Source organism: Suncus etruscus, chromosome X (genome assembly GCF_024139225.1).
Source record: "Suncus etruscus isolate mSunEtr1 chromosome X, mSunEtr1.pri.cur, whole genome shotgun sequence".
NCBI lineage: Eukaryota > Metazoa > Chordata > Mammalia > Eulipotyphla > Soricidae > Suncus > Suncus etruscus.
In genome coordinates this window covers 20,525,960-20,551,419 of record NC_064868.1, presented here as the reverse complement: position 1 = coordinate 20,551,419, position 25,460 = coordinate 20,525,960, and the positions used below count along the sequence as shown (strand labels likewise).

The 25,460-nt window shown below is 52.2% G+C and overlaps 2 protein-coding genes across 2 annotated transcripts in view; one reads left to right on the top strand and one right to left on the bottom strand.

The window, feature by feature from the left end:
• Positions 1–2,809: 2,809 nt before the first annotated feature.
• On the top strand, positions 2,810–13,155 carry ARX (aristaless related homeobox). The gene is made up of 5 exons (XM_049766751.1): positions 2,810–3,005; positions 4,627–5,551; positions 7,949–7,994; positions 10,721–11,049; positions 12,915–13,155. The coding sequence occupies exons 1-5, from the start codon at positions 2,810–2,812 to the stop codon at positions 13,153–13,155; spliced, it is 1,737 nt and encodes a 578-aa protein (XP_049622708.1).
• An 8,464-nt stretch (positions 13,156–21,619) lies between these two features.
• The window catches only part of POLA1 (DNA polymerase alpha 1, catalytic subunit), a 340,991-nt gene continuing 337,150 nt past the window's right edge, over positions 21,620–25,460 (bottom strand). Inside the window, exon 37 of the mRNA XM_049766833.1 lies at positions 21,620–22,040. Coding sequence (XP_049622790.1) covers positions 21,895–22,040 — 146 coding nt within the window. The 3' untranslated portion in view covers positions 21,620–21,894. The remainder of the gene's footprint in view (positions 22,041–25,460) is intronic.

The window sequence follows — 25,460 nt, the reverse complement described above, 5'->3', positions numbered from 1 at the left end:
CAGATTGTTTGGTCTCCCCATGGAAATGCTAGAAAAGGTCTTTTTTTTCCTCCACACAACTTAATATTTCAAGACTACCAAGCCAAGTACAGAGTTGGAAGTTGGGTACTGAGTTGGTTTCTGAATAGCAGCCTCATTTGGACAGACTGATTAGAAAATAACAACAAGAAAAAGCTTTAAAAAAAATTGAAGCTAGTGTTTCCACACAGGTTTCCCAAAGAAACACATTATGTGGCATTAATAGCATTATCTTTACTTGCAGGGGGGGCATTCAGTAGAATCAGAAATTCTATATTAACCTCCCCTTTTACAGTGGATGATTAAAATTAGAATACACCCCAGCAGAAAGTCCGACTTCTTTTTTAAAAGGGAGAACAGCTGCACAAGGGGGAGGAGGGGGGAAGAAGGCAAAGATATCTTGCACCGAGAGAGTTGCAACCCTGTTGGGCTCTCTAAAACGGGTTGTGCATTTGTCTTTTGTTTTAACACGCTCTTTTTGGGACTCCTTTTCAGCCCACTCCCTGCGGATACGAAGCTGACTCTAAAATCACCCATTCCCCAGGCAGCCGGGTCTTGGGGGTTTCCGAGGCGAGCCAGAAAAGGAAAAAGTGCTTCGGTTTCTCCCAGTTACCAGCCACCGGAAAGCCGGCGTGGGTCGCGGCTGGAGGCTCGCGGGAGACCGGCGCGTCTTTGCATCTCTGGGGCCCCAGAACCCCACGTCCCCGCCGGGAATGGGCTCTCTGGACCACAAGGGAAAGGGGGCAGGGAATCGGAGCTGAACAGGACTGCAGGATAGGAAAACTGATGGTGAGGATGAAAAAGGAAGATTGCAGGGATGGCTAGAAAAGACACCCCCCCGGTGTTTTGGAACAGCGGTGAGGGCTTTAGTTTAAAAAAAAAACAACGGTAGAAAGTTCAAATTCTCCTGGCGTGGGGGAGGGTGCTCCCCGAAATCTAAGTGTCGGCAAAGCAGGTGAGCACCAGAGTAAAATCCAAAGAGACAGACACACAGACGCGGGGGTGGGACAGAGACAGGTGGAAAAAGGGACGGACACCCGCTTCCCCTTGCCTTTAATAGTAGTAATATCGTCAGCACCAGTATTAATATTATTAATGTGCCTGCTCCCAGCCCTTCATCCCCCTCAAGTTGTGTACTGAATGCTCCTGCCAAGCCGGCCCAATCTGTCTGCCACCCACCAGCAGCCAAGAGTTATGCAGATGTTTATGGCTAAAAAAAAATCTCAGTTATGCATGCTTGTATTTTTAAATACTGGCTGTAAGTGATTCAAGTATAATCCTTTGTAAAAAACGCTTTTCTCTTTTGACACATTGAAGGGTTTGAGAGAGGAAAACCCGGCGTGGATTCAGCCTCCCTGGGCTATCTCCTTCCCACCCCTCACCCCTCTCGGGGCGGCCACCCTGGGCGTCCAGGGCGTCCGGCACCCGGGCCAGGAGGGCGTCCGCATTGGTTCCTCGCCCCGGCTGCGCCCAACTTCAATGCGAATTGGGTCTCGGTGCTCAGCGCTGGCCGCTCAGGCCGCACTGTCGGCGAAGGAACACACGCCCTCGTCCTCTGCTCCCTCGCACACCTTGGCTAGGGGCACCCCGATCTAGGGCATTCAGACGGGTCAGGCGCTTAGATTTGGTGTAAGTCCAAACGGGGTCGCTTCCCGGCTTGAATGCCAGGCTCCCCCCACCATCTCCGAGAGACCACAGATTCTGCTCCCCAGAGCGCAACTCTTAGGCGAGCCTGGCCTCGGGGTGATGGCTTTGTGAAGAGAAGAGAGAAAGGAGGGAGTCCTGGGAGGATCAGAGTCCCAGATCAGCCCCCTGAAGCTCCCCATTCTCCCAGCAGACCCTCGTCGGTCCCTTTCCGCGCCGGGGTTCTGAGCAAGTAGAAGGCGTGGAGCCTTGAACTCGGCCCTTCAGAGGTTCCTAGGCTAAAGTTAAAAGACTGAGATGAGAGGGTGAGGGAGAAAACAATAAGAAAGAAACAACCAGGCTGGGGGAGGTGAGGGAATAAAGCGCCCAAGGCCTTGGGGATCGCCGAGAAAGAAAACTGAACGCCCTGACGGCAGGCGTTTGCTGCAGACATCACCTCAGCACTTTTGTCCCAGGCCCCTGGGAGCCCAAAGAGGATGGCTATGGCGTAGCCCTGAAGCCAAAGCGCTGTCCTGGGCGCAGCAAGCTGGGCTGTGCAAAGGGCCCAATGGGCCTGCATTCTGCCTCCAGGCCTCGCTTCTGGGGAGAGGGGTCCTCTGGTTGGTGAAAGGGGGGGTGCGCATTGCCCAAGCCCTACCCAGACACCTGCCGTCCCAATAACCCCCCAGTGCAGGGTTGAAGGAGGCGCCCAAGGAAGCCATGGGATGGAAACTTCGAGGGCCTGCAGTTACAAACTAAAGTGCAAAGCCAACTGGCTCTGCAGAGTGCCCGCTGGCCGGGGACCCCGCCTCCGCCGGCGGAGAGGCCAGGCCGGGTTTTGCAGCGAGCCCGCAGCCCGGCGCAGCCCGGCCTCTGGCGAGAGCCAATAAGAGCGCGGCTCTCAGCACGTGGAGGAGACAGACTCCCAGCTCCGCGCCCGCCGCTCACTACACTAGTTACCGCTTGTCCTGAGTGCGCGGAGGGCGATCTCGGGCCGAGGCAGGGCGGGAGCCGGCAGCCAAGCACCTAGAGAGGCAGAGCGGCGCCCAGCTCGCCATCGGAGCCCCAGAAGCAGCCAGCTCACCACACCCCTCCACACGCACGCACCCCCACCCCCAGCCACCCCACTCGCGGCCCCGCTCTCCGCGCCCCGGGAAAAGGCCTAGCCATGAGCAATCAGTACCAGGAGGAGGGCTGCTCCGAGAGGCCCGAGTGCAAAAGTAAATCGCCAACTTTGCTCTCCTCCTACTGCATCGACAGCATCCTGGGCCGAAGGAGCCCGTGCAAGATGCGGCTGCTGGGAGCTGCGCAGAGCTTGCCCGCCCCGTTGGCTGGCCGCGCCGACCCGGAGAAGGCCGTGCAAGGTAAGGCAGTCTGCGCCCTCCCACCCGCGCCCGTACCTGCCAAGGGATCTCCTCTCCCCGGAATGGTTTGGGTAGGGGGATTGGGGGCTAAGGATCTGGGGTTGTCGCCCTGGACACTGAGAAGACAGAGGGAGCGACTCAGAGGCCAGGTGCTTTTGGGACTGAGTTCGGGCGGGCAGCTGCTTCTCCTTCTGTCTCTACCCCCCAAAAAAAATGCCGAGGCCGGGCTTCCCTCGGAGGTCCTTAGGTTCTCCAGTCGGTTTTGAGATCATGACAATGCCCTCTTTCGTGGCCCTGAGTGCGCCCAGCAAAAGGGGTGATGGGATAGAAACAGCAAGTATTGGTGGTCCCTTGTAACAGAAACTTAGTGAAGACAAGAACCCCCAAAGTTGGTCAGCGTGAGTGTGTGTGTGTGTGTGTTCGCGTTCGCGCGCGGGGGTGGGAGTCTCCAGGCCTGTGTGTTTTGGTCTTTCCTCTTTGGAAAATTTCTTTCTAAGCGGTATTTTGCCTTTGGAAATGATCGTGATTCCTAATTGTAGATTTTCTTATGACCTTTTAAACCCACGCTGTGCAGAAAGCATCTGTCTGGGATTCCCCAAATGATCCTTATTGGATGGGAAATTTATGAGATGTGCGGCTTGTGGGGGCGATTTTTTTTCTCGGCTACCGTTATTTTTGAAAGAACTGTTGAGATGTCGAAAGGCTTTTCCCCCTAAAAAAAAATCAGAACTGTCCTGAGGCCCCAAACCTTGAGTTTCGCCTTGTGCGGCTGCAAGGAAAGAATGGTAGATTTCTTTTTCAATTCAAACACCATCCGTCCAACCCAATGCCACTGAGAGAGGGGAGTCGGCGATGGTGAAGTGGCCATTTCGACTGACTTGTCCTTTTCCTTTTCGTAGCGGAAAGTGACACCTGCGCAGGTGCCTTCCTCAAAGGGAAATAGCGGCCTTCGCTTTTCGACCTCTCCCTCTGCCCATTTTCACCTGAACAAGTTTTTTTAGCCTTTTCTGCACAAGGAGCTGCTAGCCCCTTTCCTGTTAAAGTATTGGGGGTGCAAGCGGGTGGGGGGGGCTCTGTGCCACAGACATCTTCTATTCATAGGGGTCTCCTATCCCGCTCCCTAGCCAGGGTCTCATCCACAGAGCCTCCTACTAGAGGCCATGCCAAGTTTTCAAGCTGGCGTGGATTTATTTTTTTTTTAAAGAAGTCTTCAGAGTCTTCTGGCCAGATATGGGCAGGGGAAGAAAGGGAGGTGAGACTGCAAAAGAGGAAAAAGAAAGAGAAGGACTCGCACAACAGAGAAAGGTGAAGAGAAAGGTGACAGGGAGGGACAGATGAAGGATAAGTAGATGGATGAATGAAGAAAGGGAGAAAGAAGGGACAGAAGGGAGCGAGTGGAAGAGGGACAGAAAATAAGAGCGGAAAGGAGAGAGGAGGAGTAGGAGAGAGGAGAGAAGGAGAGAGGAGAGAGAGAGAGGCGGAAGACTAGGGAGTGCCCAGACAGACTGGCCGGAGCTGCAAGTGGAGCTGGGGGGTGTCGGGGCCTAGGGCGGATCGGGCCACGGCGACAGCGGGGCCACCCCGGTCGGCCATCGCGCTGACCACTCTCCCTTGCCCGCAGGCTCTCCCAAGGGCAGCAGCGCCCCGTTCGAGGCCGAGCTGCACCTGCCGCCCAAGCTTCGGCGCCTGTACGGCCCCGGCGGGGGCCGCCTCCTCCAGGGCGCCGCCGCAGCTGCGGCAGCGGCAGCGGCTGCGGCCGCAGCGGCCACGGCCACGGCCACCGCGGGGCCACGGGGGGAAGCGCCGCCGCCGCCCAGCGCGCGGCCCGGGGAGCGGCCGGATGGCGCGGGGGTCACGGTGGCCGCTGCGGCTGCCGCGGCCGCCGCCTGGGACACGCTCAAAATCAGCCAGGCGCCGCAGGTGAGCATCAGCCGCAGCAAGTCGTACCGTGAGAACGGGGCGCCCTTCGTGCCGCCGCCGCCCGCGCTGGAAGAGCTGGGCGGCCCGGGGGGCGCCACGCACCCCGACGAGCGTCTCGGCCCGGCCGCCGGCCCCGGCGGCGCCCCGGCGGCGGGGGGCGGCCCGGGCGCCGAGGACGATGAAGAGGAACTGCTGGAGGACGAGGAGGACGAGGACGAGGAAGAAGAGCTGCTGGAGGACGACGACGAGGAGCTGCTGGAGGACGACGACGAGGAGCTGCTGGAGGACGACGCGCGCGCGCTCCTCAAGGAGCCCCGGCGCCTCGGCGTGGCCGCCCCGGGCGCGGTGGCCGCTGCCGCCGCCGCTGCCGCCGCTGCTGCTGCCGCCGCCGCCGCCGCGGCCACCGAGGGCGGGGAGCTGTCGCCCAAGGAGGAGCTGCTGCTGCACCCCGAGGATGCCGAGGGCAAGGACGGCGAGGACAGCGTGTGCCTGTCGGCGGGCAGCGACTCGGAGGAGGGCTTGCTGAAGCGCAAGCAGCGGCGCTACCGCACCACGTTCACCAGCTACCAGCTGGAGGAACTGGAGCGGGCCTTTCAGAAGACGCACTACCCCGACGTCTTCACCAGGTAGGCGGGCGGGCCGGGCGTGGGCTGCGGGGACACTGCCCCGTGCCCCGGGGCGCCCCCAGGTACCCACCCAGGCTCGCTCCCCGCTCCTCGCTCCCACCACCTTCCCGGGCGCCCGGGTCTGTGCCCACTTGCACGCCCCTCTACCCTCGGAAAAATAGATCCCCGTCCCCAAATGATGCCCACTTGGAGTTGGTCAGGCAGGAAAAGCCGAATAGGCTTGGCAAACACCAGGCGGGCAGCGCAGACTGGCAGGGTCGGGGCGCTACGCTCCTGGCGCCACCGGCGCCCCAGCAAAGCTGGCTGCTATTTTTGGGGACAGCGGCGTACTCGCCACCCACGCCTGGTGCGGCCGGAGCCGGGTGGGTATCAGTTACCCGGCTCGCAGGCAAGTTGGAGCCCGAGCCTGCAGACATGGGCTTTGCAAAAAGAGGTTCAAGTTATGTTTGAGGGCTTCGGAAATAACCCGGGCAGTGAGAGTTGACAGTGTCTGTGTCCTCCCTTTGGGGCCGGCGGGGGTGGGTGGATGGGTACTGACCTAAAACTCTGTCCTCTCTCTGCCACCGCCATGTGCTCACTCTAGGCGCCCTTTAGTGGGCCCGGGCCGCAGGGGTGCGTGCTGAGAGCTGGGCAGCAGAGGCCCCGAATGTTCTGCTCCTTGCTCCTTTGACTTTTCCCGTGGCACTGACTTGGCTGGTCCTGTGTGTCAACCCCCCCCCCCAACCTTCCCTCTGATGAAGTGAAGCCAACCTGGGGTGCTGGCCCCGCGGGGAGCCCTGGTCGTTCCTCTTGCAGGCCCAGGCGCCTGGCCAAGGGCCCGGGTAGGGAGGGAGAGAGCGCTGGGCGTCTGCCTGGCGCGGGGCTGGCCAGGCTTGGGCCACTCATTCGCCCGAGACGTGTGTAGCTTTTCAATGTGCACTTTGGAAGCGGAAAACTGCCCGTCCCTTTGAACCCGAGGAGACATCTCGGCTTCGGGCTCCCGGAGGCCCGTTGCCGCTCTCCCAAGTTGGCCCGGCGACTAATTGGCAAACTCTTTCCTACCGGGAAACCGAAAAGCGGGACTTTGCTACAGAGCAGAGCGAAGGCGCCGCTTCCTCTTTTTCGTAATCCCTTCAGCTTAACTAGTCCTCGAGTCCTCTCGGGCTTGCCCACTCTCCCAATGAACGTTTGTAAAGAAAGCAAAATCCAAAAGCTGCGTGTGCTACGAAACGGTTGTGGCCCGCCGGCGGCCGGCGTTTATCACGTGTCTTGCAAAAGAAAAGAATCTGCCTGGGGTGTCAGAGGGCATTCAGGTGTGCCCTCCCCCCACTTTTTTGAGTTTATCCCGGGAAGTAGAGCCTATTAAGAGGGCGGTCCCCTCTCATTCGCTGCTCCATCCTTACTCCCGCAAACCGTGGGGGTAGTGAAAGCCCCTTGGCCCCCCGCCAGGATCGCGGGCTGCTTGCGCTGGCTTTCCCTGAAGCAGCAGGCATGGGAAAACTGGCGTTCTCCCTCTGATCCTGGAGTTTCAGGTGTGGACTGGGGGGACAGGGCGGGGGGAGCCAGCCTAGCAGGAGTGTAGACTTATTTGGGTCCCAGATGGGGGCAGCCAGCACTCTCCTTGTATTTTCAGCTCACTTATAGTTTCGGTAAACAGGTCCTAAGCCCTTTTACAGCATCTTAATGGTTTCCTATTTTGCCTTAATTGTCGCAGTAATAACGGCAATGAAGGGGTAAGGTTTCAGTTCAATTGACTTCCCCTGAGATGGGCAGGGTTTGTAGTGGGCACTGGAGTCAGGAGGTGCGCAGAATTTTGTTTAATCGAAAAATTACCCCCACTGAACTCTTAACAAGCTTAGCATATCTCCAGAGGGTAACGGGAAGTCTGACTTGGAGTGAGGGAGGAAGGGGAGAGAGAGATAGAGTTAGAGTCAGCAGCACTAGAAAGAGCTGGGAGAAGGGAAGAGAGAAAATGAAAGATGAGAAAAAGAAACCAAAAGACACACACTTTCTTTGGGTTTTATTTTTTTTAAAAGTTGAGAACTGACTTCTCCCCTTTCATATTAGGGCATGATGCTTGTGTCCTAATAGGATGATGATGGTGGTGTGTATGGTCTAACTCTGACTTCAGACAGTACCTGTGTGCTCAGCTTTGTAGACTTCTATTAGAGAGACCCAAGGACCCATGGTGGTCATTCTTGAACCTACAAGTGATAAGAATCCGTCAAATGTAGAATCTCCTTACCTGTTCATGACTGGTTTTTGGTTGGCAGTGGATAGGAGGCATTCTAAGGGTGAAGGGATGGTGATGCCTGTTTGGGGGTGAGGGGAGTTATCCTGGGAAGACCAAAAGGAGGACGGAGGCTGAGAGGGGGCTGCGGGAACCTGCAGTGACCTGTCCCTGTTGCTTTCTTATAGGGAGGAACTGGCCATGAGGCTGGACTTGACTGAGGCCAGAGTCCAGGTGAGCTGCATCAGAGAGAGGGACAAGGGCGGGGAGGGTGGGGGGAAAAGGGGGAGAAAGAGAGATGGGCGGATGAGAACCCCTTCTCCAAATGAGAACCAGCAAAATCAGACACAAACCAGCACTCACAGACACAAATAGTCAAGCAGGAAGACCTGGTAGGTGGGAGGAGAAGGTTTGTGAGTTTGGGGGAGCCTTGAGGAACGAATCCAGGATCAGAAGAGGAGCTTTAGGGTCCCTAAGTCTACAGTTCGGAAGCCCCCCTTGATCCCCCAAGCCCCGTAGGAAACAATCCCTGGACTCACTTCTCCTGATTGAAATAATGGGATGGAGCATGGGTTTGGTTGTTAGACAAATCCGCTCAGCTCCAAGCAGGTATTTGGCTGCGATTAAGTCTCCAATCGGGCTTCATAAAAGCCCACTTAGTGCTAGAACAAACAGGGCCATTTGAAGGCAAAATGCTGTTTGATTTCCCCTCCGCCCGCACAAGTAGCTGGCTAATGCTATTTGATTTCCCATTTTTTATAGCAATGAGCCCACATTGATCTAATAGGGAGCGAGTGCAATGCTATTAAAGGTGTTTGCAGCCCCATACCAGAGTGCATTTCCGAACCCAGGCCTCATAACCAAAGAGACGATCAACACTGGGCAGCCCCGATGGCCAACAGAAAACAGATGTCCCTGGGTTCGGAGCTGAGTGAATCACTTTACAGTCAAAATCAAGCGCTGATAAAGCACAATAAATTCCATATGGCTCATTTAATACACAACAGCTTCTTGCATTAGAGGCTAATGATGAGGCCAGTCCCCATCTTTCTGTTGACACATTTCTCCATTGTCAAACAGAGATGTGACAGCAACTCCGTATTTTCAGCTCAGGGGAACAAGTCGTGGGAAAGTTAAATAACTTTTAAAAAGAAAGAGAGCGCCCCCTCCCCTCTCCTCTCTCCCTATTCACTGCAGAAGATGTAATTAAGTGAATATGAATTATCAGAGTCCTTTCGTTTACTTTTGGGGGGGGCCTCAGAGGTATTGATTCAATAATGAGGAATTGTAGGGGGACATCTTGATAATTGCAGTTGAGCCTGGAGAGAGGAGCTTCTGGAAAAAGGTTTCCCCTTTCTGTAGGGGTGTTCTGCCTCCACTGCACCCCCCAGGCCCCTTCCCCCTTTCACTGCGATGGAGGAGTGGCGGATATTCTTGTCTAGACAGATTTGGATACACAAAAGCTGCCCCCAGCCTGGTCTCACTCATCTAGTCTTCCTTTTCGAAAGCCTCTGAATTTCCACACTGGACTGTTTTCTGCAGTTCACAAATAGACTTTGTAGGGCTGGGAAGTTCTACAAATGGGCTCCCTTAACTGGAAAATCCTAAGCCATCAGCCCAGGTGGAGGCTGGAGCCTTCTTAACCCAGATGGCTGTCTCCAAGTCACTAGCAATGACAACCCTCAGTGTGTATCTTTGAGAGACACGGGTGTCTTCCCATTTGGGGGGGGGAACATAGTCCTTTGGGATCATTTACATTATATTTTAATATAACTGTATAGTCCCGGAGTTCATTCTTAATTTCTTAGTCTTGTGAGCAGGCATAAACCCAGCCCTGAAAATATTAATCCCTTCAGGGGAGGAGAAGGTGCATATCTGCTCAGCTGTGGGTGTGATGAGCAGGTCACATAAAAATAATCTCTTGCTCCTGGGAGTTATTTTTAGGCTCTGGTAGTTGCCACATTTCAGGTAAAGGTCTCTTCTAAGGTTGCTTTCGATGAACAATTAGGAAGATACCTGGTGCTGCAAACCACCCCCAAGCCTAGAGCGATCTTATTTGGGAAGCCTAGTTAATTGCACACACCCTCACCACACCCCAGCCCCGGGGATGCAGGACCTGTTAGCTGTGACTCTGAAGTCTGCAGGGCTTCTGCATCTGCTTTCTAGGTGTCCAGACACTGCCTTCTACTTGGTCCACACTGTCAGTACCTCCCTGGGTAGCATCCAGTCCTGCACAGAACCCCTGCAGATAGCAGGCTCTCTCTCCCCTGCATTTCCTTTCATGGAGAATTGACCCCCTAAAATGTATGTTTGTTTACTAATTACCCCAGGCATTTCTTCTCTCCCTTTCAGCTTTACCCAAGCCCCAGAACCCAGCCTAGTGCTGGTAGGTGTTCAATAAATATTTCTGGAATAAGTAAACAACTTCTCCAATTCCCTTTTATAAGCATAGCAGGGATTTTCCCAGCTCTTGGGGGCCAATGTGAAATAGGCGAAAATAGCTAATAGGCAGCAAAACGTTTTAGGTATTCTTCGCTGGGTGGGTCTCCTCCTGGCGAGTCACTCCCAAATGCCAGCCAGCTTCCAGAAGCCTCTTTATACTGTTTTACAGCAGCTGAAAGTGATTGCCGCCATTTCACAGATTAGGAAACTGAGGTTCCAAGCCGGTTAAGTGAGCTGCTGAAAGGTGCAGTAAGCAAGTACAGCTCAGACGTTTAGATTGATATTCATCAGTAAGGCTTTGCTGTCCTTTTAGTCCAACCTGCTGGCCTTAAGTGGGGCTACTTTTCACCTACACTGCCTGTCCCAGATTAGCTGATGGGCAACCTGAGGCCAGAGGGCGCCAAGGTGGGCCAGGCTCCACTGGAAAGAAAGAAGGGGTCTCTGTGCTGGGGTGGGGGGACACGGGAGCACGTGGGCGCCAGGAGCTGCACAGACCCGGGGCTCTCTCCGCCTTGCAGGTGTGGTTCCAGAACCGTCGGGCCAAGTGGCGCAAGCGGGAGAAGGCGGGTGCTCAGACGCACCCCCCGGGCATGCCTTTCCCTGGGCCCCTGTCGGCCACGCACCCGCTCAGCCCCTACCTGGATGCCAGCCCCTTCCCTCCACACCACCCAGCGCTGGACTCGGCTTGGACGGCCGCTGCTGCCGCCGCTGCTGCCGCCTTCCCGAGCCTACCACCGCCTCCCGGCTCGGCCAGTCTGCCGCCCAGCGGGGCGCCGCTGGGCCTGAGCACTTTCCTCGGAGCCGCCGTGTTCCGGCACCCAGCCTTCATCAGCCCTGCATTTGGCAGGTAACCCGTGGCTTCCAGGAGTCTGCGCGGTTGTCTGTCTGTCTGTCTGCCTGTCTGTCTGTCTGCCTGCCTGCCTGCCTGCCTGCCTGCCTGCCTGCCTGCCTGCCTGTTGGCTGCACCTTTTGAGGCTGGGTTGAGGGACGAAGCAGGAGGCAGGAAAAACTGCACTTGTTTTTCTGGTCTCCTTGGTTTCACCTCAGAAAAACCCAGGCCAAAAAAAAATCCTCTCTTTTTTGCCTTACAAAATGTTCTGAATGGGAGCAGGAGAGGGATGGGCAGTGTTCAAGGAAAGCTGTAAAAGCACCTTATCGGTTGCTCTGCTGGTGTCCAGAGGACAGATCTGGAAAAACCTCAAATTCGCCAGCAAACCCTTCTCAGGCCCTGAAGTCTGCTAAACGGGACTGCAGCCCAGTCCCACAGGAGACGCTGGAGCTGCGTGTTCCTCTGGGCACCAAACATGAATTCCAAACTTATTCCTTTTCCCCAGACTCCATCTTCCTGTCACTCAAGTGACCTCGCTGCCAACCATATCCCCATATGTGCAGCCCCCCGGCCCCTACAGCGGCACAAGACAAGGAAATAACAGAAACATTTTATCATACATTAGAACTTCCTTTCTTTAGATGAGCATCGAATGATGACATAAAAAGTCTGTACTATCACACAGACAAAGAAACAAAAGAGGGATGTATGGAGTTGGAAAGTGCAGTGAAAATAAAATTGAATGCAGCGTCAATGATCTCTTGGTGAACAAAGAAATAATAGATTCATCCAACTGCGCAGCCATTTAACAAGAAAAAATCATCTTAGAGAAAATCTTTCCCCAAAGACATGAAGTAAAATTAGTTTTTCATAACAAACCTACATACAATATAGCAAGCCATAGCTCTGACACGCGCTGACTCAGTTTACCTAGTGTGGGCAGCGCATGCTACGCCCCCTCCAGGCCACACTATTTCTTTTTTGTAAAAGAAATTTCAAGTCCCCTGTGTGTCCCGCTCTCTTTTCCTTCTGACTAGTGACTTACAAAAGCCGGTAAATTGAGGGGGGGGACCGCTCATCTCATCGAAGAGGCCCGAAAAGGAGTGTGGTGGGGGTGACTTGGAGAGTGGGCATTTGGAGCCGGGAAAGTGGGCAAGTCCCTCAAGGGGCTCATTCTGGGAGTTGGCCCGGCGGGATGGAAGTTAGAGCCCTTGGGGAAGTCAGGGGGCACTGGAAGAGGCACCGGTGGAGGGGTCTAGTTGGGAGCTGGCACAGTTCGGGGACGCGGCGCAGGCAAGGCTGGGGACCGGTGTTGCCGCGGAAGGGTGCAGAGGGTTGGAGGGTCCTTTAGCGGAACTTGACAGAGGGCGGAACCCCTGGGCACAGTCTGCGGCACGGCGAGCTCAGCAGGCAGGAGTGCCTGGGGGAGCAGCGCCCCCGACAGTCCGTCTCAGCTCCCTGGGATTCCTCATCTCCCTCACCTAGGTCCGCATCTTCCTTCGATCCTTCCTTTTCTCTCCTGGCAAACAGCTGGAGCTCTTGGTCGAGAATAAACTTTTTAAAGCTAAACCACATGAGAAGCGCCATGGGGCCATGGCATTCTCGCCCCCTCCCCAAGACCCTTTTCACATCCCTGGCTGGCCCCTTAGGGGAAGCTGGGGGGGTGCCTTTTGTTCTTTTTCCTCTGCTTGTTCTCTAGCAAATCCCCTAGTGCCCCCAGAGCGCCCCCCCACGCCTCCATCTAGTTCCCGCTCGCGCGGCCCACCGGGGCTCGGACCCCAGGGGGCTGTGCCCTTCCCGCGGTGCCCAGGTGCCGAAGCGGGGCCCGCAGCGCCCCACTCCACTCCCCCAGGCCGTGACCGCGCTGTTTGCTCTCCCCGCAGGCTCTTTTCGACCATGGCCCCCCTGACTAGCGCGTCGACCGCGGCCGCGCTCCTGAGACAGCCCACGCCGGCCGTGGAGGGCGCCGTGGCTTCGGGCGCGCTGGCTGACCCAGCCACGGCGGCCGCAGACAGACGCGCCTCTAGCATAGCAGCGCTGAGGCTCAAGGCCAAGGAGCACGCGGCGCAGCTCACGCAGCTCAACATCCTGCCGGGCACCAGCACGGGCAAGGAGGTGTGCTAAAGGCTGCCCGCCCCCCTCCCCGCGCGCCCCGGGCGCGCCCCGAAAGGTCACCTCACTCAGCACCACTCAAGACCAAATGGAAACAGAGGACCAGCACACTCCCAAGACGGCACTGAGAGCACGCAGCCGCCGCCTCCGCAGCAGCCTGGATGCGGGCAAGGCCGTCGTCCGTGCCAGCGGACTTGGCACTCCTCGGCGGGCTGTCCACCCGCCCCAGCCCCCCGTCCTTGCCCCTGCCCCTGTCACTGCCAGCCTCGCTCCAGCTCGAACGGCCACTTTCTCCGGTTCTTACTTGGCTGAAAATATCCTATCAGAGAGGTTTCCTCCCCCAAGACGCCTGGCCTTGGAATTAAAACAATTTAAAAGCCCCATCCTCTCTTCCTTCTGACACCTCATTTGGCTTTTGATTTAAATAGCATTTTGGTGGTGGAAATGGATCCCCCTTCCCCCTCCCCGTGTACCCCTTCCCGGCGTGGAGCCAGGCCAGGGAAGCCAAGGCAGACTGTAAGATAACTGACAGTGCACTTAAAGCAAAGGGGCGCCTCCTTCTTCACTTCTTTAGCATACACCAACCAAGGTTTTTATATCAAACCAAAGGGAAATACTCTGCTAGAATATGGACTGTTGAAGTCACCAAACTGTGATTATTGATTCTGTACATACCATTGTTATTAAAAAAAAAAAGAACAGAGCTTTGTATATTTGAAATGTTATAACGCAATTGCACTCAGCGTGGTATGGTAAAAGTTTGTCCTCCCGTAGATTCTTACTGTGTTGTAGATACGGTAGGGTTCCTAGACAAATATTTATGTACTCAAGCCCTTTAACTTATTAACTGTAGAGGCTTCTGAAACCTTCATGATAAAGGCAATGGTACAGTACTTTTGTGTAATGTGTAATTGTTCTCACTTTTCCTTGCTATCTAGTGGAGAAGTGTCACGCTCAAAATAAAAAAAAATTATATGTTTAACACAAGGAAGTGTGGATGCTCTATGCAACCGGTGAGGTGATAGTAAAGAGGCCCCAGAGATGGAGGGTGGCGTTCCTGCCCCCTGGCACCCCCTTCTTCTACCAGAATAGCATTTTCCTGGTAGAGATCGCAGCTTGAGTCAGATCTTCCAAGAGATCCGGTTTCTACGAAGTTTAAGGACGCCGGCACAACCCTGGATACACGCGACTCTTTTCCCCGACCTCCCGTCTTGTCACCGCGAGAGCGGGGTGTTTGGGGGCTGCCGAGATGGGGGGGCCTCAGGGTGGATGGGTGGATAGTCGGCGTTGTTGACGTCGGAGCAGAAATTGGAAGCAAGAGGAGTCGTGGCTCGGAAAGCTAAGGAAGCAGTTCGTGGAACGTGTCACCTAGCGAGGAAGAACCGCGCAGTCCGAGGTGACAGGTAACGGGGAGAGCCAGGCTTGAAGAGGAAGGGCACCCCGACATCCTCTGCGGAGAAAAGGGAGAGAGGGAGAGGGAGAGGGAGAGGGAGAGGGAGAGAGAGAGAGAGAGAGAGAGAGACAGAGAGAGAGAGAGAGAGAGAGAGACAGAGAGAGAGACAGAGAGAGAGAGAGCTGAAACAGCATGATGTGAAGGAACTGTAGCAAGGGATATCCAAGTGGCAGATCTTAACTCGACAAATGTCATTACCTCACTTATTCCTTACACTTATGGGGGATGTAGACATTTAAAAGACCTAAACTACTCAGGTTCTGTGGGGAGCCCCAAACATTTGCAATCCAGAACCCCTTGGGTACCCAGCCCGAGGCAGGAGCGGGTGGGGGTGTCTTCTCCTCCCCTGGGTTCTGCCGGCGCCCCTCGGGGTGACCACTGGGTGTAAGCCCGCCCGCGGGGGCTGGCTCTCGCCAACGCTCCCAGGGTGATGGGAAAGGGAAGAGAAGCTTAATTAGTTTCAATTTGCAGTAATTAGCGCGCCGGACCTTTGGGGAGAGGGGCAGGAGGGGGCTCCTGCGGCAGAGTGACTACCGCAGTCGGCGAGCGGGTGCGGGCCGCCCCGTCAGACCGCAGGCGATCGGCCGGTCACGGCGGGGGGCGCGGCTCGTCTCCGGGGGCCGGGCCCTCGAGCTCGGCGCGCGCTCCCTGGAAAAGGGGAGGCGGGTCGCCTCGGGGGCCAGGAGCGCAAGTGTGCACCGCCAAGGGGCAGGTGTGGGGTCGGGCAGAGGTCAGCGACAACTCGAGGGGTGGGCAATCGCTCGCCAGCTGCCGCCAGCAAACTACAGCACCCCCCACCCTACCCCAGGCCCCTGCTCAGAAAGCCCCAGTTTGCTGGAAACTTGGAGGAGCGCACTGATGGGACTCGCGGGGTCCCAGGCTGCGTGCGCCCCAGCCCTTGGCCGTCCGGTGGGTCATGGCCATTCGGTGGAGGCTCAGGCCTAAAGCCCGGCACTGGCAAGGAGGGGTCAGGTCTCCTTGTCCCTGAGCGCTCCTCTCTGGGTTTAGGGTCCTGATGGGAACTTGTCCACAGATGCTCCAATCTGAGGGCCTGGAACCTTCGAGCCTCCGCCGGCTTCTGGGATGAAGGCCGCTTTTCCTGGAGTAGACAGGGACTGTGGGACGTTAGAGGAGCGTGAAGAAAAAAAAAACTTTTTTGTGGTCAATATCAATTTTCCGTCGATTTTGGCTTTTTGTTTAGGTGGGGATTTTTTTCTTCCCGCTCCAGGCTGCCTGTTGGATGGTATACGAGAAACAGTACCATTCTTCCTGTTAATGAACTCTTTTTTAAGTCATTTTTTCTCATTTGACCCTTCCATGGAGCAGAAGCAAATTGCGTGAAATTACCTCCAAGGATTACATTTATTACTGGCCAATGAGAACCCCTCGCCTTGTTTTACAAACTCTTAATCCTATGTCATTCTGATGCCGCAAACAAGCCTGGTCCTGGGCCTCCTATTCTTTCAACTTTCCCCAGCTGGAGGGACCTCATTCTGCACTTAATATTCCCCATAAATATCACACGCTAAAGACCCCCTGACTTCCAGCAAGTCCACATTAAACATGTGACATGTCACGCATGACAAACTCTGAGTATCTTTTCAAAGCAGCATTAAAAGCAAAGAAACCAATTTTCTTCTCCTTCCAAACCTCCCCAAGTGCTGAATGATGGGGATTGGAAAGAGCCACTGGAGCGTACTTAGGGGGATTTTATGAGATTTTCCAGAATGATTTAATCTTATTGTGAGCATTATTAATGAATGGCAACCCAATTTGGCCCCAATATCTGGGAACGAGGTCACAATGTTGGGAGGGGCTGACACCCCCCACCAACCTTAAGCAAACCTCTTCCTTCATGGAGGAAGACACCGGGCTCGGAGAGTTGAGGAGAGCACCCCAAGACAGTGCAGAGTTATCAATAGTACACATCTACTTTCCCAGGGCCACCCCCAAAGCCAATTGGAATAAGGAGTGATAGAGCTTGTTCTCAGCCTAGATGGAAGGATGAGAGGGTGGGACAGTCAGCTCCCTTTATCCCTTTAGACAGGCTAAGAAAAATGGGGACCCTGCCCCAAAGTAAAGGCAAGAGGCAGTAGTTACAACTTTTTGAAAAGTTATGTCACCCCCACCCACGAGAGGCCTGACTCTTAGAGAAGTCTGGGGTGAGGACAAAGTCTCAGGATGCCAGGACTTGAAACTCAAGCTTTCAACGGGTCACAAGCTCCCCCCCACCAACGTCCCACTCCCCACTTTATAGTAGCCACCCTCCAACTGGTGAACTGTCGCCTGCGCCTGTTGCTTTTGGTTTGGAACTTGTCTTTTTCAAATCTACGCGTGGAGTTCTGACTAGAATGGAGAAGGGGGCTGGAGTGAGAGGCAAGAAAAATTATACGTGGGTTAGCTCAACTTGCTTTTAGAAGCAAAAATGTGTATGTGAGCATGTGCGTATGTGTACACAAAAAGTGTGTGTGAACGAAGGGGGTCTTAAATGGGGCCTAAAATGGTATTTTGGAAGTTCCCCGGAGCAACCACATATTTAACTTTACAGTGGCAGCCTGGCTGGGGGCTGGGGAGAAGAAATACGTGCTACCTGAAGGAGAAAAAAGCATTTTCAAAGGAAAAAAAAAGTCGTGTTGTCCCTGGACGTTATTAACAGTCCAGTTTGAAGTATACATTTTTTTCTTTAAAGAAAAGGGAGCGATTACCAGTTATACATTAAGAAATGTCATTCAGTCATTTTTATTCATTCTCCGGAAATCTTCGTAAAAGCCTGAATCATACTTCTACAAGCAGCAATTTTGTTAATCCAGGGGGTTATTACTCTGGGCCCTTATTAGGTTCTACACCACTGCCAAGCAATCCTATAACCCTCTCAAAAGAAGTTTACCTCCCTGTTATAAAACCAGTAGTGGTATTTATACTGTGCAATAATTAGTGTATTACTTGAATCCACTAACACGTTCATTTTATCTCTGCACAAAACCTCTAGTCTGCTTATAGAAAGCTTGTGCCTCCTTTGGTGCTGCTAAAGTGGTGAAAGAGTGAATTGAAGGCTGGTTGCACTTTCTCCTTTTGCCTCGCCTTAATTCCCATCTCTTTTTGCTCTCATCCAATTAGCACAGTGTATTAAGCGGTTTATCATCTCATAGTCAGCTATTGAGAGAAACAAGGCGAGCACTTTGCAATAGAACCTGCGCTCCTTTGACACCCTCAGGTACTTACATATTCCACTGCGCTATGAATAATAGAGGAAGAATGGAGCGCTAATTCCCTCATCAAAGAATGCCTTGTCTGCTGCTTTGCTCAACAACACCATTCTGATCAAAAGAAAAGCAATAAAGCTTAGCATAACAAAACGAAACCTACTTATTAGCTTAGTGGTTAAATTAATGCAGAGCCGCTGCTATTCAAAACCAAGGTTTGAAAACAGCCTCCAACAACCTGATAATGCTGCCTTCGGGATGAAGGAATTTTAATCTGAAATTTGAGGCTGGCTCAGATGAGTTAATCTATTAAACTGCTATAAGGAAGCTCCACAGCAAACCATTCAATTAAGAAATATTTAGGTGATCTGAGAAAGAGAGGGAGAGGGAGAGGGGGGAAAAGGAGAGAGAGAGAGGGAGAGAGAGAGAAAAGAGAGAAGAGAGAGATGGAGAGAGAGAGGAAAAGCAAAGCATAACTTTTTGGGGTTTGGGGAGGGAGGACTGAATTGAGCTGGGGGGGTTGGTGAAATGCTGACAAGAAGAAAGAAATCTGTTTTGGAGTTTCCTTGTATTTGCATCCTCTACCAAGCTAAAGAGCTAGAGATGAAAGGTTTGAAAAAGCATTTTGAGGTGTGCACATGTGTGTAAGAGAGAAAGAGGGAGAGAGAAAGAGAGAGAGAAGAGGTGCAAGGATGGAGGTGCAAAGGTGCAGAAGTGGTTGGTAGGGGCTGTGAGTTGTGAGTTCATCTCCTTTTAAACATCCCTCTAATGCCAATCTGTGAGCTTTGATTTGTCCCAGTCTTGGGCAATGTTTCCGGGATGAATGAAAATTCTCCCCAGCACCCTCTATGCTCTCAGTAGGACCCTAAACCTCAGGCCTCCTCTTTCATTGCATTTTTATGAACATGAAGGAGAGTTTACAGTTAGCAAATAGTTTCCCAAACCCTGCTGTGGGCAGATGTTACCTCCTCAATTCAATGAGGAAGGAGCCCTTGGTCAGCTGCACAAGGGATCCAAGAGGAAGGTACCATTTTCTCAAGGTACCATTTTCCAATGGGCCAAATAAGTTTTTTTTTTGGGGGGGGGTCACACTGGATATGCTCAGGGGTTACTCCTAGCTGTGCTCAAGGGCCCATATGGGATGCTTGGGATAGAACCCGGGTAGCGGTGTGCAAGGCAAACATTCTACCCTCTGTGCTATCTCTCTTCCCCCCCCCAGCCAATCAAGTTTAACCCAAGTTTAGTCTGGTCCACAGGCACACCATTTCATTTAACAACTACAACATGGACCAGAACAATAGCATAGTGGGTAGGGTATTTGCCTTGCATGCAGCCAGCCCCGTTTCAGTCCCCAGCACCTCATATGGTCCCTGGAGCCCATCAGGAATGATTCCTGAGCACAGAGCCAGGAGTAAGCCCTGAGCATCACTGGGTGTGGCCCCCAAACAAACAAAAATATAACAACAAAAACAAGATCAGTCACCAAAGTTTAGAAATCAAGAAATGTGCTGAGCTATTTGGTTTCTTGGTTGATCTCAAAAATGGCACCAAATGGTCCCAAAGGGGCTGAGCTCATCCCAGCACCACTATATATCCACTGCCTCCCAGGGTCACTCACCGCACACAGTCTTGGGAACTTCTTGGCTCGTTTCATCTTGTCACTTGAAACAATTGAGCCAAGGATTCATGCAGAGAATTGTGGAGACTTATGGAGTTTATGCAGTGATAGTCCAGGGCAGAAAAGCCCCACAAATAGGTGTATCCAGCCCCACCCCAGAGGTGTAGCCCTCAAACACCATGAAAAAAAAACAAAAACAAAAGAGGGACCAGAGCAACAGCACAGCAGTAAGGCATAGCACAGCGGTAAGGCATTTGCCTTACATGCAGCCAACACAGGACGGACTCTGGTTTGAATCCCAGCATCCCATATGGTCCTCTGAGCCTGCCAGGAGTGACCCCTGAGCGCTGCTGGGTCTGAACTCCTCCCCCCAAAAGAAAAGCGAAGAGTAGCCACAATTACAGAGAAAGGCAAGTGTACACATTTTCTGAGAGCTATCTTTTATTTGGGTGGGTGAGGGACTGGCATACCTGGCAGTGCTCAGGGCTTACTCCTGGCAGCTCTGTGCTCAGGGGACCATATGTGGTGCCAGAAGTCAACCTAGGTCAGCTGTGTGCAAGGCAAGTGACCTAACCACTGTACTACCACTCTGGCCCCCTGAATATAATTCTTGATTTGCATTTACAAGATCAATGACTATATCTTCCTTCTCACCAGAATGAATGAAAAAATAAAAACTTGCAGAGAACCATTTCAATAACCATGTATGAAAATAGCAGGTAAGGGCCCAGAGAGATAGCACAGCAGCATTTGCCTTGCAAGCAGCCGATCCAGGACCAAAGGTGGTTGGTTCGAATCCCGGTGTCCCATATAGTCCCCCGGGCCTGCCAGGAGCTATTTCTGAGCAGACAGCCAGGAGTGACCCCCGAGCACTGCTGGGTGTGGCCCAAAAACTAAAACCAAAACCAAACCAAACCAAACAAAAAAGAAAATAGCAGGGAAACCCACACTGACCCCTGAGCAACCTGGGTTTGTCAAGTTGTGACAAGTTGAAGAGCTTGAATTTCTAAGGCAGTAATCAATGAACCAATAAAGTCCTAGAGCCAAAGTATATTTTACTGAGAACCTGAGTGTATGAGGCAGAGAAAAGAGCTAGAGCAATATTATAGTGAGGAGGGCATTTACCTTGCATGAGGCCAATCCCAGTTCGATTGCTGGCAATCTATGAGTAATTTCTGGGTGCAGAGCCAGGAGTAATCCCTGAGCATCACTAAATCGGGCCCAAAAGAAAAACAGGCAGAAAATAAAGGCGGAAGATCAAAAAGAAGGCAGTTCCTTCTCCGTGACTTTAACATACTCGTCTTCACTAGGGTCCATGCTGGGTGACATTGTCATGAGATTGGTCCTAGGTACAATTACCTCTGGACTCTTGGCTTAGTGCTCTGGCTGTCTACATCATGAAGCACATGAACAACCATCTTCATATCTTAAAACTCCCACTGTCCACAGAAACCCTGATAGCCTCAGACACCCAGCACGCTGGGCACCCTCACCCCTGGTGACCCTTGTAGTCACTTCTTGGCACAGGAAAAGGATTCACCACAACAAGTTTCTCGTAAGATAACTTTATTCTGAAGAAAAAATAGCACAACATATTTTTTATAAAAACACACTGGTAGAGCATCTTAAAAAATATAGCACAGCTGTACAGGGGAAAGTTTCTGTTACTATGATCTTACCAATAATGTAAGAGAATTGCTGTATTGAAATCCAGTTGGCATTGGGCAAAGAGGGCAATGTTGTAATAAAAAAGACCCAGGGCCAACGAACCATCCCTTCTTGCATTATTTTCCCCCCTAACCTCTATGCATTTTTAATGAAATAGTCTATCAAGTCATTTAAATGTGCGATTCTCTTGTATAAATTTACTTGAACTTTCGACTTAAGGGGAAAAAAACAGAATGTGAGTGTAAAACAGTTGCCTGGAGTTGTGTGTTTTGGTTGGACTTTGAAGCAATTCAGTATACAAGTGAGCTCTGTTGTATCTATTAAGTGCAAGCCTTCGACATGCACCCCAGCTCTGCACATAAAGACCAGCCAGCAGCTGGAAGCACGAGGCTCCAAATTGGGTCCAATTGGCATGTGAAAAGGCAAAATGTCAGCACTCCTAGCACACTCAATGAACCTCTGTTTTTGGAGGTACATCTGCTGAGGCATAGGGACAAAGCCTGGGGCCCCTGTGACCCAGCTCCCCTGGATTTCCCTTCTCTTACTGATACCCCATCCCCCCAAATCCAGTCCTAAGCATGAAGAAGCAAGCACTTGAGGTTGCTGGAGAAAGGCCACAGGCTATCGTATTTCTTCTGGGGGTGTGAGAAGGCTGCTCCCAACTTTTTTGAAGCTCAGTACGTTGAACATGTTTCTGGTCCCCTTTGACTATCCCTTCCCCATAAACACAGGCCGCAGCTCCAAACACAACAGCAAATGCAGGGCTAGTGAGCCCACAGCAGGGGGCCCAGCCCATTTCTGGGGTTCCCTTAGGCCTTCATAGCACAGTCAGCAAAGAGTTTGTTGAGGTTGACTTTGGAGTAGCCACTTCGGGACAAGAACTGCTCTGCTGTGTTTTTGAGTTTTCTGTAGTCCTGAAGAACTTTGGTGGTCAGATACTGCTTCTTTAATTTATCTAAAGAGAAAAGAATCAAAGCATTAGAAGTCTCTTCAAAGACTGCTCAGTATTCCTCAGGCATTAGGACAGGGATGCGGCTCCCAGCTCTGATGTGCTCCTAATTCGGAGCTGGTGGGTTTCCGGCCAGGGCCCAGATGCCAGTGAGCAGACTCAGCGGCTGAGTGAGACTTGGCCACTGCACACGGGTGCAGGTGCATGCGCATGTGCAGCCGGCCAGGTGAATGTGCATGTGCTCGCAGACACCACTCTGGCAGCGCGGCGGAGCCTAAGTGCAGAAAGCATGCAAAGCCTGGATGTGGCTGGAAACCTAGCTGGTTTCGAAGGTAGCCAGAGTCTGAGCCTCTCAGCACCAATGGCCCTGATGAGCTTGTTCCTGTGCTCTGCGTCTCTTTGGTGCACAAAAGCTCCTCTGCTGAGAGCTGAGGGTTAGCTGCCAGGAGGTCCTGTGCATGCGCAGAAAGCTTTCTTTCTTTTATTTTTCTTTTGGGTCCACAGTCTCCCCAGCTCTTTCCTTGGCTTCCTGCCCCCCCCCCCCCAGCTTCTGCTCTGAACTCTTACTCTATTTTTGTATTTTGGCCACATCTGGTGTTGCTCATGGCTTACTCTTGGCTCTGAGCTCAGGGACCAACCCTGGAGGAGCTATGGGGTGCTGTATATTAGATCCAGGGCTGGATATATGCAAGTCAAGGGCTTTATCCATTCAAGGGACCTGGTTTGATCTCTGAGATGATTGTGATGCCTACAAGAACCAACCATGCCCAATAGGGAGTAGATGAGGTGCTTTTGGGTTTGGGGACACAATGGTGATGCTCAGGGGCTACTCCTAGCTCTGAACCCAGCAATTACTCCTGGCAGTGTTTGGGGAACCATATGGGATGAGATGCCTGGAAATGCCCTGGGTTGTTTGTGTGTAAGGCAAACATCCTACCTGCTGTACTATTGCTCTGGCACTAAGCTTTTTGATTAAAGCTCCCAGGGAGTTCCCAGGGAACTGTGTTAGGGGTTGAGAACAGTCTACTTAAAAAGAAATAGCACCCATTTTGTGCTGCAGGGAACTTGCCACTGCTCCTAGATGGTTGCCTGGGTTGGAGGAAGGCAAAAGAGAGCACCCCCTATTCCTAGGAGAGACTATGAGCACCCTGGAAAAGGAATCAGAAAAGGGGTACAGATCAATCACACAGTCACTCCCCCCAGCAAGGTTCATTGATGTCTAAAATTAGCCAGAAAATGAAAATTGGGGCTCAGGAAGTTTGTTCCATAGTCACACATTCATATTTGTTCTTTATCCTTTTCTCAATGACATCACTTGCCTTTTTCAAATAACAGAAAGTTCTGGAGAGAGGATTTATATACCTAATGGGGGTGGAGAAAGAGAGGAGGCAGGAGACAGATGAAGGCCCTTAGAAATTCATTCTGGAAGACACTGGGAATGAATTTTGTGCCTGTGATGAACAACAATGGCCCCAACCCTAGGCAGGTGCCTTCCAGGCCTGCTGGTTTCATGCATGAGAAGGACCCGGATGTGGTGCACCGGGGGAGGGCACTTTTAAAGAGCTGCAATGCCTGGAGGAAGAGGGCACAGATCCTGATGCGTCTGCCTCCTCTGCTGATGGGATATTGACTTTTCCCACCGGGTTGGTTAGAAAGGGGACTATTTGCGCTGCCACGCAGCAGCGTTAGAATGACAACCAGCTCACTTGGTGCTCTTCTTCATAAACGACAACTGCGACCACCCACCTGCATATCCCATGGCCAGTCAATATGGCCAAGGCACTATCTCATGCGCCAGTAAGAGATGCTGAGCAAAGCTTGCACTTGACCCTCCCGACCGATGGAATCGATAAAGTAGGGGAACTGCACAAGTCGACCCAAGAGGCACTGCGGTAGAGGCTGAGAGGACAGAGGAGTGAGCCCCTTCTTCATAGTGTTCACCTCTTTGCCCCCAAGGCCCCATGTTAGGCTGCACATGACATTCGTACCTCGCTTCCTTCTGTACTAATCACTTTAGAACCCAGGGAGAAAGCGGGTACCTGGCCATTATGGTGCCCCTTCCTGCAGCTACCTAAGCAAAGGCCAGGCCTCATGGACAAGAGTCCCATAGATCCCAGGGAACAAGAAATAGAGGGATCTTTATCCAGGGGGGTCATTGGTCTGGTTTGTTGCTGTCTCAACAACCAGCACAAAAGATCCAAACTTCATTGTGATTAGAGAAGGAAATGCTTTCCAGCAGACAAGTGCATCAGCAAAATAGACTCTAATGGATTCAAACAGCACCGGAAATCACTCATCTCAACACACCAGCAAAGCTCATGTACTTTTCCTGGGAATAACACTGGAGGAACATGTGTCTCCAGCTTTTTTTTTTTACCTCAACTTCTCCACACACTGATTCCTCACAAAAACACTCCTGTCCCTGGCCAATCCCTATGAAATCCAGCCTCCATATTATTCAGGCAGTATTTTATCAGACAAGATAAATGGCTCATTTATTGATGGCTTGTGCAAATCAGAATGTAAAACCCTCAAATCATGCAAGTTTGTTCTTTTTCTATATAGCAATGGACAAGACCAGCATCTGTAGGAAAGGTTGACTTGATTAGATGTTTGGATGTTAGTAGGAGGAGGACTTAGAAAACGGAAGACCTTTTCTTATCTAAGAAAACCATCTTGACTTGAGATTTTTTTATTTTGGTGCCAGTAAACCAACCAGTTCTTTTCAGTTTTTCTCTTTCTAAGATTCTTTTTGGACTAAAAGAAACACTGAACCAGAAACCAGGAGGCAACGACATTACACATCGCCTACTGGTTATTTGATTGTAATTAAGCCAGGCTCACACACACAGGCAGCCGCCGTCTCAGTTCTGAATGTCTGTTTCATTTATTTCTGTGCAAAGGTATCAAACAACAGTCAGTTATAATTGATTCTGTCAGGTGTTATACAGTCAGTCATAATTGTCTCTGTGTAGAGGTGTGTCAATTTACTATATCTGAATTAAATATTCTGTCAATTATGGAATCAGGTAATAATTTCAGTCAGCTTTTTAATTGCATACAGTTCTCAGTTTTCCCTCCTTTCCTACTCCGTAACCTCCCTCACTCAATACACCACGAGCTTGCTTTAAGGAGCAGAATGCTTCAGGAAGCTCTAGGAATTTTGAAAGTGAGCCTCTACAATTTCCATCCTGTCTCAGTCTCTGGGACCCGTTGTCTTCCTTTGGGATATCTGCAAGTAACCAAGCCTGGACTCCACACATCATCTGAAATATCTAAAGTGACATCGATGTTTCGGAGACAAACACATTTAGGGTTCCAAATCCAATGACAAGTCTGTAAACATTTCTCAATCAACATAAGGAATATCAAATCATCACTGTCCATTTAATTCTTCTGTAGGGGGAAAAAGCATCCAAGGCACAG